Here is a 20,296-nt window from a genome sequence, read left to right as displayed (position 1 = left end):
AACCCTGCTGAAAAACCAGAAGTCAACAATCACAACTGGCGTCTAAAACAACACACCGGGAAACAGCAGGGCCCTAGCAGCAGGAATTCAGGTGGCCCAAATTGGATACTTGACCAGGAATGAACTTTGTTCCCGATAACAACTTCACGAATCAGTGGGGTCAGGTTTTTAAAAATAAGAGAGAGATTCCGGCTATGTCCAGATTGGCTGAACAGGTCAGACCGGGTGCTACGGAACCAAACAGGCACAATGTGCGGGTGTGCTAAGAGCGATGCAACCCTGGACAGATACATTATGTTGGATCAATAACCACTTCTGGATTCCAATCTTTAACCCAACGTTGTAACTATTTGCTGATATTCAAATAGGAAAGCTCCATTCCTGACCAGGGATGAGGTTATGTCCTCATCATCATCATCAGCCTTTTCGCGTTGACATCGCCAAGCAAGCTTGGCTAGTCTTCGCTTAGGCCAAATGGAATAAAGAATGAGGAACGAGCGGGGTCAATGAGGTGCTAATAATATGCATGCAAATGCAGAATAGGCAACGACGAAATATTTATGTCAAAACACTTGAAAACAGGTTATGTTCCAATGGAAAACTGGTTTCCACTCCAGTCCAGGGATGAGATAGCACATTTTATTGCTTACCAGGTTGCCCAGGAGAAGAACAGCACCGACGACACGAAAGATGTAATTCTGCGTGTGCTCACGAATGCCCAGGCTGTTCATGCTTGCAACCACCTCTTGGAATCCTTGCCTGAAGGGAAGAGGAAGTAAGCAGAGTGAGAAAAGCGGAACGGCAGAAACGCCCGTTTTCTGTTGTTCCAGCATCACTCCAACAGAGTAAGTCATGCTTTTGTTTGGATGGCAACACTAACCAATGCATCTTTTGTAGCCTGTTTTCGAATCCCCGCCTAGGCACTTGCCCTCCGGTTTGAGTATCAGCTTTCCATGACCAATACAGCACCCGTAACAGCTAAGAAAATCTCAAACATTTCAGCCATTGGCCATCGTCAGTTTACTAACAGTTGCTTGTTTGTTAAATAATTTGTGTTCGCAGGAACAAACAAGAAGAGGGCTGAACAAGGAAGCAGCTTGAAAGGGAGGAGTTAAAAAAAGATAAAATAGGGACTCGGATGTTGAGCCATAAATAAATGTAGAAAGGAAAAGGACATAAGGGACTCTTAACCCGTATCCTTATGTCCTTTTCCTTTCTATAAAATAGGGAGATGTTGATTCTGCTTTCATGTTTTAAACTGTCTGAACCCACTGTCAGGAAAGGAAGAATGCATAGGGCTGGCTGACATTTAGCCTGCTCACCGCCAGCACACATACCTGCACTGCTCTGACTCCACTCGTTCTCGGCAATCAGGGCTAGACCGAAGATAACAATGCTGGTTTGGTTCCTGCGAGATGGGAGACAAAACAAGAAAATTGATTAGCACCACCGGGTCTGGCCAGTTGAAGTAGTAATGAATGGCTGGGGAATGGAAATGTAATGCTCCACGTTGGTTCCCAGAACTAATCTGGTCAAACATCTGCTGACCGGTTTGCTTCAGGCACCTGATAGAGTACTATACTGGCAAGTGAATCAGTACTTTTAAATGGAATAGTGTTGGACGAGTCATTGCTTCTAGAAAAAAACCGTATCTGGGCTCTGAATTGCACATGGTGTTCTTTTGCCATTGGCGGGCGGGGGAGGGGGGGGGGGGTAGAGGCAATGATGAGCCCCGCAAGCTAGAAGTGTGAGCACAATGTTGGAAAGTTGATCTAGCTGATCCAAATTTGGCTGGGTCACTATCCACGCAACCGGCCTCATTTTTGAGAACGAAGGAAGTGTAGAATAACATGAATCTTTCGTAATTGCCAATAGTATGCCTACATGTTACAGGCTACAGGTACTTGTCGACGGGTCTGTCCAGAAGAGTGCTCCAGTCACCTGCATAAAGCGGCATGACACAGTGGTTGAGGAAATTCAGCTCTACAGGTGCCCTTTGGGAATATATGTGCATTTCTCAAGATGCATAGCCATCCTCTATGTCCATAAATCCTCACACCAGTCTCCAAGTGGTCACGGGGCTACACCAATAGCTCAGTGACCGCTTGGAGAGTGTGGTGAGGATGTATGGATACTTCCTGTACCCATTGTGGAAATGCTCGTGCCACAAACACATCTGTAGTATCAAGAACATCTCACAGGCTGACTCTTGGCCACCGTGGTACTTATGTGATGACCCTGCGTACACAGTAGTGCTCATAATCATTTACATGTACAACAGTTATGCACCCTAATGCTGCGACCATGACTATGCATAATAATTAGAACAGTATGATAGGTACGGTTCTAGAAGATCGAGCCACGTGTTAGATGTGTTCTACTCCTCGTCATCACTATTAATCATGTCCTGCTGGCGCTTCTCAATGTGTTGCCTAGACTCGCTCTGACCACAGAACTATTGTGACTATTCTTGTTGTCTCTCTCTGGCTGGATCGCGTCCAGCTCAGGCAACGCTTTATAACCTAAGTACAGCCATGCTTCGGGGGCTTTTTAGTTATTCCTCTCCTCCGCTCGTATCGTCCGCTGTTGCTGTTGCACTTGCTGTTGCACTTCGTCATCCTTTACCTGTATCCTAACGGTAAGACGCTATTATCATTATTATTATCATGTGCTTGTTCGCGTAGATATCAGCATGGCCTGCAGACTCTATACATTATGTAACTCACTCTCTCTATGCTCTGTTGTGGAGATATGGACGTAGTCCGGGTTGTTTTAGAGTCAGACAAATTGCATATATCTTGCATGAAGAATCAGGGTTACTAGTTTCGTAGAGAATGCATTTCACCTCAGGGTCCTAACCATAGCCAAGTTAGTTGCATGCTAATTCAGGAATTGTCGTAGATGATTGTAGTATTCACGTGACATCTGCCGCTAGGGAATACGGAAGCGGGACCATCACACTTACATGAAGGTGAAATCTGCGAATGACATCATGCGATAGCCCAGCCAGTATGAAGTAGAAGATGTGATAGTTGTGTTCCTGTGACATACATGTATACAGCAATGCAAACACATGGCTCAATAGCGGTAATGTCGAGTCAGTATTCGCCATCATCCACGACACAAATATTATACTGTCGACCCTGCAAAAAACGACATGAGAATGGTGCTGTTACCTGAAATCTGTCACTATTAGCAAGGTCAAAAGTATAGTCAAGCTGTTACTTGGTTTAAAGATGGTGTCGCAATTAATTATTTGCGAGTTGTTGCTCTATCCAAGGTTGTTATTGGCAAGGTTGACTGTTTTCGTTATGCAAGGTTGACACGCTAGCACAGGCTTGACGCAAGTATGCAAGATATTCGAGGATGATCCCGATCCTACCCTGGTGTCTTGTCCAAACAGTGGATACAATCAGCAGCACTCATCGACGGTGGTTTCCTATTGCTAACACTTGTTTACCACTTAGAATAACACCCACAGGAAAACACGCCTGAATCAAAGCACACGCACACATAGCACCGGAGAAAGAGAAAGAGAAAGAGAGAGAGAGAGAGAGAGAGAGAGAGAGAGAGAGAGAGAGAGAGAGAGAGAGAGAGAGAGAGAAAGAGAGAGAAAAATAGATAGATTGATAGAGAGAGAGAGAGAGAGAGAGAGAGAGAGAGAGAGAGAGAGAGAGAGAGAGAGAGAGAGAGAGAGAGAGAGAGAGAGAGAGAGAGAGAGAGAGAGAGATAGAGAGAGAGAGAGAGAGAGAGAGAGAGAGAGAGAGAGAGAGAAAGAGAGGGAGGGAGGGAGGGAGAGAGAGAGAGAGAGAGAGAGAGAGAAACAGAGAGAGAGAGAAACAGAGAGAGAGAGAGAGAGAGAGAGAGAGAGAGATGGGGGGGGGAGAAAGAGGGGTATGGAGAGGGGACATACATACTTCCTCCGTTAACAAAAACTTCGTGATGGAATTTTGAGGGGCTGATTTGGGCACAAACTGCCGTGAAATGAGTCGCAATCACTTTCTTTGCCTTCCCTGGCATGCCATGACAGAGGTACGATGCAAGGAAAGCGACCTTTCACAACAAGCGAACCGGAATCGATGGTTGCGCTGTGGAAACATAGGTGATGACAGTCATGGCGAGCGAAACTGAAATACCACTTCTCCGAGGGGATATTGCGCTGCTTGGCCTCTCTACCACTTTAGTACTGAGTACGTTGAAGAGTGATAGAGAGCGATAAAACGGAGCAGCGAGCCCACACAATGAGCGAGTGAACAAGGAGCTGCTCCGATCGCACGGCTCAAGGAAAATAATTCTTTACTCAGTTCTTGTTCAACCTGCGCAAAGCCCAGATTTGAGTGCTGATGACCATGCATTCTTTCAGAAGTCTGCAGTCCGTGGCTAAGGAAAATCGACTGGACTTGCTAGCCACTGCCGTTCAGTGCTGGTATCCATTAGAGAAAATGGAATCAGTTTGGCTGTGCCTTTACTCCTCGTTTCGCGGAGTTCTGGAGAGCAAAGATGAAACCAGGGAGTCGTAAAATATGTTTCACGACTCCCTGTAGTCCGCAGTCCAAGTGCTCAAAATGTAGCCCTAAAAAAATTCCGTTCGCCACGACGGGGCACCAAGGTTTGATGTGGGGGCCTGAAAGAGGACCCCTTGAGGTACCCAAAACAGTCGAGAACTGCTTCTAGATCTGGGGCGCTCTCACGATAGAGGCGAATTTCTTCGGGGCAAATCCATGCACAAGTTTCGCGGAGCGTAAGTTTGAGCATGCATCAAACCCACTCAAAAGTTCAAATTTGAAATCTCGCACACTTCGAGTGCCACGTGGTGCGCTTCAGATGTAAAAACGTATTCCTGGACGGTACTCTGTAGAATTTAGGTTCTAGGTCGATCGGGTGTGCCTCGCCTATGCCATGGTTTCACGTATTTTGGCAATACCAACTGCAGTGATGAGCTCCTGCCGAGTGCTGGCCGGCCAGGTACATGAATGATGCTATCTCCTCTGTACCGGAACCTGAAACGAATAGAGCTCTGAAGTGTATTCACCCAATGCCAAGTGCCAAATATTCTGACAGCCTGCACGGCATCCGAGGAGTCCGCAGTTCGATGGACAGGACTCATCAATCGCTACGAGCCCCTGTTGTTGAACCAGAAGAAAAAATATGCCTGTTTTGTGGCACGCTGAAACAAATAAGCGAGCTGTACAACCAAGCAGGCGACATCTCAACTCGTGACAGTGGAAGCAGAAAAGAAATAATTGCGGAACGCTGCTGCCACACGACAAGATCAAAGGATTATGGCAGCAATCAGTTCAGTGAATCTGATCGCTAGAGAGGTACACTACCATAAGTCTTGCTATCATTCATGCACTTATGAAGAAACTCTCGCTAGGATTGTAGCAAGCAGACAAAAGACGCACATTGCTGACCTCACTGCCTCATCGAATTCCTCTGAGGATGATTTCTTCTCTGCTGTAGGCAGTGAACTACTTGATGACTGTGTTCAGGGGCGTAGCCAGGATAGTGATCAAGGTGGTTTCCTCGACGTTCCCATACAAAAGAGCATGCCTTCATTGTGGTCCTTTCATGTCGGCCGATATTTATATTATTTTGTTATTACACAGACAGAAGAACGTGAAGTTGTTGTTTCCTAACTCTGAGTTTCATGAACTGAATCAATCCGATCAGACGAATATTGATACTGACCTTGGCCTGAGAGTGCTACTAATACTAAGTCCGCTGCGCTTGCCACATCCATGGTATATATCATTACTCTCACTCTCAGGGCAGGGTCAGTATCAATCTTCGTCTGATGATCGATCTAGTTCGTGAAACTGAGAGTTACGAAACCGCAACTGCTCGTTCTTCAGTCTGTGTATTCCGCTCTTTGCCTTCGGCAAATTGAGCCGTCTACGGACAGTGGATGAACGTCACATGGTATATTTTGTTATCATAACCACAACAGCTCTACGGAGAAACATGTGGAGAACATAACGGCATAAAACAAGACATTCAAAGCGGATGATGTACATTATAAGGCTGACGTGCCTCACTGTGTAGCGTACTAACCATTCCAAAATGGCCAATCATCAGACGAAATAGTCAAGGGCAAGTAAAAACGCGTAGATTGGTTTCAGATTTAAATAAAAAACCACGTAAGTCCGAACAGGGATGGCTACAGTGTGCGATGTGTAGAGTTATGGTCCGCGCGTTATGGTCTTTCTTGAACGAGCTGCAAACCAAGATCGAATTCGGTTTTTTTTGGGGGGGGGGGGTGCTTTGGCACCCCAAACACCCCTTCGTATGCCCCTGGTGTTGTTGTGGTCGCTGCGGAAGTACAGTTAAAAATAGTTCATTCCCTTTGTTTGACCATACCTGGTCTTTGGGTCGCAATATACACAGCGGTTAATTAATTAACTATCAGCATTGTCTAATATTTTGCGGAACTATTTCCCTAGTTTGAAACAAATTTGATGCCGCATTTCTTTATGTTTAGGTGCTGACACACACACTGCATTTTCAGCCACTGCATTGCTGTAAACCATTACGTTGACTTGCACTTGAAGTAAATGCACTCTTTCTAAGGCCGACTCCAGTGTGCTTGGCACGGGTTTTCTCATATCAGCCTCTATACACTGTGGTGGAGGTGACTCAACAGTCTCTATACATGTAATTAACTAACTCGTCTCATCAGGTTTCCTTTGTGTATTTTGTTGTCACATGTAATTCTAGAACATAATATAATTGTTAGTATTATTGCTTTGAACTCATCCGTTATGCGATAGTGTGGTTGTAGGTACACACTGCAAGGTAGTACATGACATGACAACTGTGTCGCATGTTGTGTCATACTGTGCAGTACTATTTCTCCTCTCTACATGCCTATACTTCATCCAAATTCAGTAAAAATTCGTATGCTGGCTCTCCTCAGCCTCTGTGGCTCGAATACAGTTCACAAACATCGCTATGATGCTTGCAATAGCCTCAAAATTCAAATTCATGATCCAGTTGCCATGGCAACGCGTAGAAAAACAATTGTCGCGATTTGGTCAACAAAGCCCCAACACAGCTAATCAAGAGACACATGCCTGGAAAGCCCTGCTCTTGCTCTTTCATTTGGTCATGTCAAACCTTGGTGCCCTTTCGTGGCGAACGAAAAGTCACAATTCTGCACCCTGGACTGCGGACTACTGGTGGAAACGAGTAATCGCCATCGCGGCGGACCACGCAGCTTGAAAGCAAACTTACTTGAACGACGGCGACATCAATCGGAGTGTGATCAAAGAAGCCGAGGCAAGGCTGAAACGAGCTGAACAACGAATTCGAGAGAGATGACTACTCGCGTACAGCAGATGACGACTCGCGTTCAGCAGATGACGACAGCGACGCAGGTCAAAATGAATCGAGCGAAAGCGACGCAAACTGAACTCTCTGTTCAGTCCGCCAACAGTTTCTCTTGTCAAGAGGCTGTACATTGGCTGAATCACCTTCGTCCAGTGATTTGCAGTTCATAAAAACTGTTCTTGACCCGTTCTAAGCGCTTTCATATCCATCAAAATCCATCACGAAGTTTTTGTTAACGGAGGAAGTATATGTGGGTCCCTATAACAGGTCGGCCCCTATAACGGGTCGGCTCCCTATAGCAGGGCGGGTTTGACCAAAAAAGGAAGTCATGCAAGTGCACACATGACGTCTTGACTGGGTCCTCTGAGTGCAAGGGGTCCATGACCTTGTATAACGGAAATGGAAGAACCGGGAAATCCTCATTGACCCCATGACCCCGGGACTCAATTTCGCACTCACAGTGAGTCACACGAAGATAGGCAACGGAAGGAACTATTGATCTTGTGAAAGAGATGAGGGATGGGTCATACCAAGACTACTTTTACTATTATACTGAAGCAAAGATGGATATGGAAGAATAGGGCGAGAGCATGAAGGAGGCGGAGGGCAGTGGAATTGCAGTAGGGAAAACGTGCAGGGTGAATTCAAAGACAAAAGATCGAAATACAGAAACGTTTTGGGCAGGCCTAGATGAGTGTATACTAGTTGTGTATACTAGTAGAAGATGGAAACTATGGAAGTCTAAATGAACAACGTGTCAAGAAAATTATTGAGAGATTCTTGTACGAGGATGGCGCACTCTATTACAAGTCAAACGAGCTAAACGTTGCGCACAGGAAATGCAACTCAAGGGAGGAATTGATCAGCAAGATTGCAGAAGAACATAGTATTGATCATCGGGGACCCGAGACGATATACGAATCCTTACGGTGTTCGTATTATCCTATCATCCGAGAGACAGTCCTGCAACTGGTGCGCCAAACACTCGAATGTGAGCACTGTGCCCGACAGAATCCTCTGCCTAAGACAGCGTTGGTACGAAGAACAATAAAGGCCACTTACTCGAACAGTCGCTGGCAAATGGACTTGAAAAAGCTCCCAGCGAGTCGAGGCTTCCAATACGTCTGTAATATTGTGGACTGTCACAGCCGATTCGCGATGGGTGGTGCCATCAGAGCCAAAACTGCGAAGGAAGTGTGCCGCGTGATCCTTTCTACGATGTACTTGTACGGACCTCCAAGAATTCTCCAAACGGCCAACGGGAAAGAATTCAACAATGGTGATTTGTCGGCACTCATGGACGAGATGCGGGCACAAAAGATCAACGGCCGACCGTATCACCCACAAAGTCAAGGCCGGGTAGAGCGCTTCAACCAGACACTGGCGCAATTCCTAAGACGTGACCTGCTGGAAGATAAAAATTGGCCTGATCGTCTGCCGCTGTTTTACTACAGCTACAACAACCGCGTCCACAGAAGCCTACACGGGAAAACTCCGTACGAGGTGTATTTCCAGAGGCCAAACTTACGTAGATTCTGCACTGGACGTGTAGCGCAACGGCATTAATTTTATTGTTTAGATTACGGGAATATTCTGATACCGGTATGCATTGCGTAGCCATAACCTTTAGTTGATCCCCTGATCTTCAGTTCTCCGTTAGTTGACCTTCTACATCTGCTTTTTGCTTATTCGAAGCACAGTTCTCCGTTAGTTGACCTTCTACATCTGCTTTTTTGCTTATTTTCAGCACAGAGTGTGCATGACGCTGTGTACTCTGAGCCCAGCTAAATATTTGTGTCTATAAGGCATACGATATGCACCTCTCGCACTGTGCACTCTGAGCTGTCCATATATGCGACTCAAACCGACCCGCTATAGGGAGAACACCCAAACCGACCCATTATAGGAACAGGCCTGCTGCTGGGTCCATCATATATTATAGGGAGAGCAAGAGAGAAGTGACTCAGCAGTAACCCCAGTACGCCACTTACACTGAAGCACTGTGTTGTGACGCGTGACTTCTCCAACAGGTAGTGATCAACGGTTGCACCGCACAGACAGTCGCCATTGTCACGGTCTGTCCACAGCTGCACATACTTGCCAAACCTACTGCTATTGTCATTGAATGATGTCTTAGCATTGCCAAATGCTTCCATCAGGGGATTCATCTGCACAGAACACAGTGCCACAACAAAACGTAATAACACTCAATATGCAGTACTTCACTGCTCAAGCATAACATATCTTGGACAAGTAGCATTGGTAACAGATTGACAACAGAGCGAGTAGAGTTCATTGAATTACAGTGAAATACTTCAGTACAAAGTACCCTGGATATCACATTCTATGGGTTAATTTTAAATGTACTTTTTTTGTTCCGTGTGAGTCTCCCTGATGAAACCCCAATTGTAGAAATTTGGAGATTTTAAGATCTTTCCCCTTTTCCATTCCCTCGGCTAATGAATATGGTTAATAGGCTCCAGTGAAGCCTCTGTACCATGTGAAGATAGTGTTTTGTAAGACCATGCACTCTACTAATACAAGTCATGTGGCCACAGATATAGTGTACTGTAAACTGCCTAATCTAATATCCGCGACAGATTAATGATTAATGTTCGCTAGTTTCGCGAGAAGATCGTAACGTGAACATTAACCAGCGTGAAGTCAAGCTTCAACAGTGGGTGTATGTAGGTGGCCCCGGTGCTTCGCGAACTTTTGCCATCGCAAACTTGCTGGTTCCAAGAAATCGTGAAGATTTAGTGACGCGAATATTGGGCGGTTTACAGTACTTGTACTCGGTTATAGAATACAGGTTTTACGGCACTAAGAGGGACCAGATGCTAAAGTTTCACTGTACTTCAGCAACGGCAACGTTTTCCTGTCATTCTTACCCTTGAACACAACCCCACAATGAAGGAAGAGAAGCAGAATGGTATGGAGAGCACCGAGTAATGGTTGAGGACAAACAAGATGGCTGTGCCATTGGGGCAGACCACCGCCTTGCAATGTGTATTGGTAAAAAAAAGAGGTGATCAAAGAAGAAGCAGAAGCTTTTAAATGCATACTTACCCAACAATATTTCATATCCTGATATGTCACACATGCAAATATCGAACATGCCGTGGGTGTCAGAAACTGGCGTTACGTGATCAGCCCATGCTGCTTTGCACAAAAACATACACTATAGGAGCTCAGCCAGGATTTCTTTTGCGACAATTGTATATTTAGGGAACAGTGTCATCTGCGTCAGTATTGCTGCTTATCACTCCCTTAGTATTGACTCACATAGATTTTTGCCATACCTAAGCAGCCAAATATGCCTGCATATTTCACTCCTTAGGGCTATATTGACTGCTTATATTTGACTGCTTGGGGGTTGCGCAGTTGAACGGTGCCTAGTGCAGCATTGTCATTGCATGAGTAGGTGGTGGTGCAACGGTTGTGCAATCATAAAACCGGGATTCATGAGGTTATCGTTTTGGAATTTGAAATACGGCCTGTTTGTCGTGATAAATCTAATAATTGACTTCATACTTGGTCAGTACAGGAAATAAAAACCTCGTAAAAGACCTCGGCTTTTATTTCCTATATTGACCTTGTACTCAGTCAATATTAGATTCATCATCGACTCATTATATGGAAGAATATTCTACATAATGTGACCACCTATTGTTCTGTTGTCACCAGCTCAACATCTCAGGCTACCGACAAGCCTTACCTGGATAAGCTTGTCTGAAATCTCCTGGACATGGTGAATTGGACCCGGCCCGCATCTTAAAGAGTTGATGAACGTCAGCTGAACCAGAGGCGAGAATAGGCATGGCGTGGGTGATCAGGAAAAATAATCGTTCCACGTACACCAATAGCATCAATTTCAAACAGATTACATCTTTTAAATACCATCACACCGGATCCATACCAAACATGAGCTTGGGAGTAACAACTGCATGTGTAGTGAAACCTCGCTAGGAAGAACACTGATGGGACAAAATGTTTGCCTAAGAAGAACTAGTATTCGTAGCTGCATTGGATAAAACCCTGTGTATTCACTGGGTAAGACATATGGAAAAGAAGACCTCCCGTTATTGCGAGCGAATATCATCGGTCCCTTGATGTTCGTCCTAAAGAGGTTTGATTGTACATAGACTACCGTCGAATCCCGCGTATACACCCATACCCGTGCATAAGACCAGGCTAAGTTCGAATATCGCGAAGCTTTGTTGTGCAAGCCCATGGGCCTAGGTGGTACCATATCGTAGTACATGTAGTTTTGTTTTTGTTTTTGGACATTTCAACACAATCATCGGTTGTTTTTGTTTGCACAATGGTTTTCCGACAGCAATATAATTCTCACTTCCTTGGCACTTTTCAATAGCACAATTTTGGTGTCGCGTATAAGCCCATTCTCATGTTCTTGTATAAGCCCATCGAAATGTCATTGTGAAACAGATATGCCCATGGGCTTATCGACGGGATTCTACGATGTTCCTTAGCATCAGCTGATTGTTCATTTTGGCAATATTATATTATGGGAGAGTTCTTGAAGGCCCCATAATTGTTGCAAAGGCCATCAAACTGACACATTCCCCTTTGGGGTTCCTTCCCATCACTGTTCCAACTTTGAATACCCCACACTACCCCCAGACTACAGTCATTGCATGCAGCAGCGTCACCACATCAAGCTTGCCACCCTGTTGCTTGCTGTGTAAACACAGTGATTACAAATACAACCGAAAAGAATGCATGTAACTGCACGTCTGCAGCCATGCGCCAGACTACATGGGTCATGAATGGCATGATGGACGTTGGTCACGGCAATTGCACATCAATGCGCACACTGTGACACAACACAGGGCCAAAATACCTGCTGTACGATGTGCTTGCAGGCTTCTGTCTTTCCCGCTCCGCTTTCCCCGCTGATGATGCACGCCTGTGATTCGCCGTGGTGCACTAGGTTCGAGTAGAGTTGGCCAGCCACTTTGAAGATATGCGGCTGGTTTCTGTCAGCGATTTGGTCTTCCTCGGCTTCCTGCGAAGGCAACTTGGTAGCAACGGCAGAACCACAATATGCGTGAGCCGCGTCCTGGCCGTACAAGGCGAGCGTTTGGAACGGGTTCAGCGCCACAAGAATCTCTCCGAGCCCCGTGTAGATTTTGTGGTCGTAGAAGCGAGTGAGCAACGCCTGCAGGAGTGATTCTTCGGTAAGGTTCGAACACTCCGCCAGGTTATCCATGTTTGACTTCGTTCCGTCTACCCTCACCCAACATTACATTGCTGAGCTGAAACTACATCGGCAGTCGAAGGGACAACATATTTCGTCAGTCAACCTTGGACTTGCTCCGTACCAGCATAGATCTATAGTCTAAAGTGGTGCCTTTTGCAAGCACATTGTTCTCTTGATGCTTCGCGCGTCTGAGCATCATCGAAGGTGATGGATGATACACGCACCAACGGGTCGGATAGGCCATACGTAGAGAATTACCGCGAGCAAGGAGCAAAGGTTCGGTGCCTGAGAATCCCCTTGTCCATGGGCAACGGTCAACGGAAGTTGTTCGCATTGAAGTTTCTTCGACAAACGCTCACCAGGCACAGACAGAGCCAGTGCTAGGTCGTTCTGGGCGGTTGTTCACATCCCGATCTGGTTACAATCAAGTTGTTAGTTCGATACAGCAGCACAGCCGTGAGCACAAACCCTACGCCATCGAGAGCTAGCGCTACTGCCTTCACTTCAGACCTTGTTCATTTTTGTTATTGTTGGATAAAATTGATAACTGTAGATCAACATGTCTCCCCCACAATGACTATGCATGAACGTTACGTTGGTGTAGATCTACATCATGACTCATGTAGTCAGTTTGTAATCTTGTTGGGCATGCACGGGGTGAACCACAACCATTCAACTGAGTGCATGGTTGAGGTTTAGGGTGGATTTTACAGACTTTACAAAATACAGCAGTTCAAAATTTAGCCCTCCATGATCATGATGATCCGTGGACTGACACTGCATACCAAGCAGAAGCATTCATCAGTTTTTCCTCAGTTTTCGGATTACGTAAAAAAATAAAGCGCGTGCAGTACGAAGGTCCGAAGAAGAAAACCTACAGACTGCCGGAAGCGACTTGACCCCTTCGTTCGGTTGTCGTCAGCGCTCCATGAAAGACTTTGTGACCGTATACTCTGTAGTGGCAGCACTACTTTGGCGGATTTACACTGACGTTAAAAACTGGCGCCGGAAATAGTTGTCATCATGGTCATTACTAGTATCATAGCAAGCTGGTCACATGAAGTTTACCCTGGGGGAGCTTCACAGCCACGGTTGGTATGTTTTTGTTTGTATTTCTGGTGCATTGTTGTGCGCTTTGAGTGCGACCTGGTACAGAGATCCCTCCATTTTGCCAACTGCTTGCTTGTTGCTCCCTTGGCGTGTCGGTTGGTGCACACCATACCAGGGAGTCCCAAAAGCCCGGGTTTTCACGGCTCCCTGGGGCACGCGAAGTGACTGACGGCACGCACGATGCCTGCAATGCGCTGATCGAGAAGAAAATGTCAATACGGTGTGGTCGCGACTCGCGGGACGCCGAAGTTTGAAACATGATTGTGAATTTGTGATAGTATGCCCAGGATAGAAAATGATGCACCAAACACTGGACCGGAGCCTTAAAAGTATCATGATAGTCGTGACAGCCCATGACACCCTGGCACGCAAAACCCCAAGCAATGAAGTTAGTTTCATCCAACGCGAGTTTTGGAAAATTGGGCCAGAGTTTCCGCTTTGTATTTTGTTTTAGTTTTAGGTTTACAGGATTCATCTTTCGGAATTCGGAATCAAGTTGAGCTGGAAAAATGTCGAGAATTGCTGCTCTTGTCGTGTCAGGAGTCTTCTTCGATCCAAAGCGTTCTCCAGAGTCCAGATCCACAGCTACATCTATTCCCGAAGCTATGCAAAAGACGTTCTTACAGTACTCGAAGTATAAGTCACCCAAACCTCCAAAGCAAAATGTGCCTTTGAAGTTTGGATACCCAATACATGTAGCTGCGAATGATCTTTGGTCGTTTGGCAAGGTTTCCTGCTGGAGATGATAGTTGTCGAACTCGAGCATCTCGAGCTAACGTGCAACTTAACCTCTGGATTGAAAAGTTTCACACTTAATAATAATAATAGTACAGGTCGCATGTCTCCCAAATACACGCATCTGTCAACTGTTTCATCATGAAATAGATTGCAGCAGGAAGAATAGCATACGAAAAAACCATATACAGGTTCTAGCACATGACAAGTACATGCCATTTTTTTACATCGATAATATTATACATTTGTCAATGAAGTCCAGCCATAGCTTTTTGTCCCGTGCAGTGTTGAGGCAATCCTCGAGCGTGTGTCCGAGAGGGGAGATGTCGGATTTCACCACATCAATCCACCGAAGCCTCGGTCGTCCTCGTGGACGCTTGATCTTTGACGTGTCGATGGCCATGGTTTCACACTTCCACAAAGTTAATTCCCACGTCTTGTCTACTAAGTACATGACTATTGTACTAGCATCTACTATGTAGTCTTTGACGTGTAGTTGACATTCACGGTTTCACGCTGTTCCTTAATTAAACAACTGTAGGTTCACGCTTCCACAATTAATTCTCACGTCTTGTCTACTAGTCTTTGACGTGTAGTTGACATTCACGGTTTCACGCTGTAGGTTCACGTCAGTTTGAATGCGCCGTGACAGGGACAATCGCTATCATACCGGGCACTCGGGCAGCTATCCTAGTGTTGTTGTTGTTCTCACTCCGGCTCAGCTTACTTTTGTATACTTGTGGACGAGAAATAGCTAGATTAGTGTCCAGTGAAGAAGCGTTAAACGAGATCAGGTCGTCAAGTAGCAGTTGTAGTACAATCATATTGCCTGGCATCCCAAGCACCGATTGCCACGGTATTTTAATAATGGTGTCATTTGCATACAAGTACCTTCTTTGCCCTGTGGATGGACGTGTTTGGGTTCGGGTTGATTCACTGCTCTCCAAGATCGAATTGTCAAGAAAGGATCACTCTATGCATAGATCCATGTACTTCGCCGAGAAAGGGCGATGATGAGCAATTACTGCTCCGATTGCCGCTCGTTCAAAGCCTACCGTTGGCAGGTTCCTGAGCCGATTTGCGTGCGAGTTTTGCTAGGATTCTCGACCGCCTTTGGCCTACACCGACGATCGTAAGTACTTCCACCAGCCATAACTATCAGTCAGTGATATTAGACCGGTGACTGCCGGTGTGTTTTGTCCAGATCTCTTGTACTCAGTCACAGTGATATTTCAACCAACCTGGCTCTAGCACGGAGGGGTGCGAAGTGCCGAAGTCTCACTGCCTAATCCTGAGAAAGCAGCTACGAAACCATGGCAACCCTCCATGTACTGAGTATGCTGGTACCATGGTAAGATCAACAGGAATCACTAAACCCCTATAGCTATGGAGTCTCGATGCAAGAAATATCGAGAAAATCCCTAAAATCAGCACTCGAACCAGGGACCTTGGCTATAACAGTACAGTCATGTATATAAGGTAACGATGAGGTAACCACTGAGAGACAATTGTTACGCTGGACTTTCCACATTCATGGTATATAGCATTACCGTCGGGGTAGGGACAATATCAATTTTCGCCGGACGATCCTTTCAATTCGTGAAACTCAGAGTTACTTCCTTCGGTGTATTGCCACTGAGCTACAGTGAGCTATAGTGGACAATGTAGCTGTCACCTAGCAGCGGATGTTCAATATTTTTTCTTCAGACTTCGACACTCACGCTTTCAGTGAACCTACACATACACAACACAGGCTAGTGTGGCGTACCCCTCGATGTAACCAAACACCTGAGGTACTGCAAACTAGTGCCGGGGGAGTCTCAGTGCATCAAATATTCACAGCTCTGACCTTCGTGATGCTCTAGCCACTGAGCGTCGGTGTAGCTGTCATCCCAAACATAATAATTATTATGTTTGGGATGACAGCTACACCGACGTATTATTATAATGCACTTTAAAGTATTTTAAATTAGATTACTTGCAATTGCACTGACCATGCGTGATTTGATCGCAGTAATAATCAGATCGCGTGGAAGGCAGACAAAATGCAATGGTCATGTCAAATCACAGGCGCGCGCGCACACCATGTACCACACACACACACACACACACACACACACATAGTGTTTAAACCGAACACGGATTCTTCGAACGAATAATCTATCGAATAATTTCGCCCTCCATCGAACGAATAATCTATATTCTATCATACGCATGATGGCATTTTCAACACTTTTTTAGCACTTTTTAAGCAGTTAAAAAAAAAGTTTGCTGATTGTCGGATTTTGTTATGTGGAGGTGCAAAACCGGTTAACCTGTACCGCCAAGAGTACATAACCCCCCAGAGTGTGCAACGCCTGACCCAGCTCTGCATATAGGGTCTTGGTCGAGCGTAATTGGATCTTCACCGCATCCATGTTTCCCTCGTATGGAAAGAACAGAAGTATTAGTATTACTAGATACCGATAGGAGATTAAAACTTGGAGGAGAAGAGATTGAGAAGAAATACTACAAGCAGATCTACGCAGTGCAAATATCAGTAGAGTCAGCACCGAGCTAGCATAGGTCGTTTTTTTTTTGTTTTTTTTTCGATTTCTGATAATTCCTACGACTATTCGATTATTCGTTCACCCCACGAATATTCTAAATTATTCGATTATTCGATTATTCGTTTCAACACTACGTGACACACACACACACACACACACACACACACACATACACACACACACACACACACACCTCAGACCTCAGACCTCAGACATGCCCATCGCGGAAGCGATGATAGCGAACAGCTATGTTAGACATAGCAACACACACACACCCACACACACACACACACACACACACACACACACACACACACACACACACACACACACACACACACACACACACACACACACACACACACACACACACACACACACACACACATATATATAACACTAGTCTTGTGCTTGAGGTGCGAGAGACCTGTTTGGGTGTTCGTGGATGAACAGACCTATGTGTAGGAATGAAATGCTGTGTTGGAGTGCTGTTGCTGTTGCTGCTGTCTTTCCTTCTGACATAAGAAAATGTGTGCCCCTGTGCATATGCGACCAATTTCTGTCAGTTCCTCAGCACTTCTGGAGCCTGGGCTATTTTGCTTTGTGATTTTTTCTGTCTTCCTGCCATTTATTTCCTTTCCTCCTTTGCTTCTTTCTTTCATTATTCGCCTTTATGTTATTGGGCCCAATTCCCGTTTAAATGTGCGAAGTAAAATATACACAAACAAACAAACATACTAACATGTATTATGACTGTACACACACTTGGAAGAAAGGATCAAAGTGTTTCTGCTGTAACTCATAGTCTCACGGTTTTACCGTTCATCAGACGGCAATCTGTTTATGTAAACACATGCACATGCACCCACACATACTCTTTTTTCTTTCTCTCTTCACACTTGACTGTAAAGCACTAAAAATGAATGTCACTATGTCGTCGCCTGAAAATGCCCCTGTCACTACAACAATATGTGGGCGCGTAGTTTCGCAACTGGCGGGTATTCGCGCGCCTCTGACACAGGTGAAGAAACGACCTGTTTCCTGCTGCGACAGACAAGGCATCCAAGGAACGCTCCAACACGAAAATGTACAGGTCATTGAACCAAGGTAGACACTGCCAGGCCGCACTGGACATATTCAGTGTGAAATATCAATGGGATCTTTAGACAGGGAAGACTTGTTCGAGTCCTTTCTGCGAGCTGAGTTGCAGAGCATAATAATTAACTTAATGGTGATGTGACGCAGGCCGCAGTGCGTGAAGGCTTCCTTCATGTTTGCACGATTGGACGTAGACTTGACATACACACACTACCTGTCATTGCCCAGGGGCAGGGTGACCCACAACAGAAAGCATACTCATAACTTCACAACAATGTACTTCGAAGTACATAATACACTACTAATACCGTACTATAATTATAGCGGCGAATTGTAGTATAATTATTATACTATAATAGTATTGTAACTAAGATTCGACTAAGGCCTCGGAGACTCTGAGTTATGAGAGAACGCACGTCAACAGTATGCGGCATTACTGCCACAACAGACACTGTTCCTGGGGCACTGATCCAAAATTCCAAAGCTGTCGACGCCTCTCGAAGACAGTTGGAAGTACATGACTGTTCTAGTACATGTACATATAAACACAATTCAGTATAATAGGCTGTAACAGTTGTACCAGCAACGTCGGCTAGGAATCGTATCTACAAATGGGCCGCTGAAGGTTGCAGCGATGTGAGCTTTGTATCAGCACCATTTGAAGGTACTGGGTGGTAGTTGGAAGCTGCCACTACGGAATGAATTTCATCATGCAAACATGGAGTGCAAGCTCTAAGGGACATATCAAGTTAGTTAGATGTGATGAAACATGTTGCGCCTTTCCCAGTGCTTTCCGATGTGAGGGTGGAAGGATGAACCGAGCGCCTCTGAGACGAGTAGTAAAGGGCGTATCACACAAGTCATTACACGATGCTCACTCGAATCGAGACCCAGCAGTACACGATCCGTGCGTGTGTGTGTGTGTGTGTGTGTGTGCGCCAATGATCAGTATTCTTGTAGACGCTCTCGCAGCGAGCTGCTCATGAGAACACTGTGCATATTCGGGTAGAAAAGCCGCATACATGAGCCCAATGTGTTCCCCTCGAATCTGCGCGGCTACGTTGGTGCGGGAGAATTGGTGACCGATGGGTGAAAAAAAGGGTTGAATCAATGATTGCTACTCATCCAATCGTGTTCTACACAAATAGCAACTAGAAAATGAAGTCTCGTTTCACATTGGCTTCGTGGTTCCCTTCCAAAGCCCGCATCGCGGAATGCAAGTGTAACTACAACTTAGCATCAGAAGGTCTCTTGATGAGAAGATCGGGATGGTTCCAAGTTCAAATGCTTAGTATCTCATTAAATCACCATTAGTAGCCTTGTATCGTCTCGATGTGCGTCACAAAGAGTACAACTCTCCTTGGTGTCAAAACGAAGATCACGAGCCTGGCAGGTATTGCTGTAGAATATGGCAGCCAGTGATCTAAGACTGCTAGAGGCTGAGGGGTAAGGCGTTATCCAAAGCGTCACCTTGATGGGTGACTGCCGCCGTGCTCCCTAGATAAGGATGGTGCACTTCCATCTAGCGGTTGCTACGCTGTACCAGCGCCATCGGCACCTCGGCGCGTTGCTTCCAGCTCGTGCAAGTGCTATGCTGTTATGCGCTGTGTGTGCATCGGTGCAAGCGGCGAACGCCGCCGAGGCCCAGGAGGGCACTGCGCCGGATGCTCTGCCACTACAACTGTTCATCATCGAGATGCCGAAAGTCATGTGTCCACCACAACTGCTAAGTACTAGCGGCAGATGACAGTCCAAGATATTGGGGCGACGTCAATTTGATACGCAAAAACTGTCGTCTACTTCGACATCATGCACTTCAGAAAATTAATAATATCCCTTCCACATCATGTACACGCATCAATGCACATACCCGCACCAAAATCACATACGCACACATAAATACACACGCACGCACGCACACCCACGCACGCACACCACACACACACACACACACACACACACACACACACACACACACACACGCACGCACATCCACAGGAGTAACGTTAGATGACATACTAGTGGCAGAGAGCAATACAACGGCGTCCTCACTAAACCGGTGAACCCGGCGGTCAGATTTGGAATGTCGTCGAGGAAGGAGAAACCGAACCTTGGCCTCAGCCTGTTGCCAGCTAGTGGCAGGAAACACACGTCATGCCAGTAGCCTGGTGCTCGGCAGCCCTGGATGGACGGGTCATTCCTTGCAGGTCACACTGTGACTATCAGCGTCAAGCTAACTAGCTTAGTCCCC

General features: G+C 45.9%; 1 protein-coding gene across 1 annotated transcript in view; it reads right to left on the bottom strand.

Moving 5' to 3' along the window:
• Positions 1 to 12,987, bottom strand: part of LOC135809886 (unconventional myosin-IXa-like) — a 31,148-nt gene extending 18,161 nt beyond the window's left edge. The window contains exons 1-6 of the mRNA XM_065323330.1: positions 12,194 to 12,987; positions 11,048 to 11,125; positions 9,321 to 9,497; positions 2,966 to 3,040; positions 1,338 to 1,408; positions 651 to 759 (exon numbers count right to left, since the gene is read on the bottom strand). Of these exons, the coding sequence (XP_065179402.1) occupies positions 651 to 759; positions 1,338 to 1,408; positions 2,966 to 3,040; positions 9,321 to 9,497; positions 11,048 to 11,125; positions 12,194 to 12,562 (879 nt within the window). The 5' untranslated portion in view covers positions 12,563 to 12,987. The remainder of the gene's footprint in view (positions 1 to 650; positions 760 to 1,337; positions 1,409 to 2,965; positions 3,041 to 9,320; positions 9,498 to 11,047; positions 11,126 to 12,193) is intronic.
• Positions 12,988 to 20,296: the final 7,309 nt, after the last annotated feature.

Source organism: Sycon ciliatum, chromosome 2, assembly GCF_964019385.1.
Source record: "Sycon ciliatum chromosome 2, ocSycCili1.1, whole genome shotgun sequence".
Taxonomy (NCBI): domain Eukaryota; kingdom Metazoa; phylum Porifera; class Calcarea; order Leucosolenida; family Sycettidae; genus Sycon; species Sycon ciliatum.
Note: the sequence above shows the minus strand (reverse complement) of the source record. Positions and strands in the feature narration are given on the sequence as shown.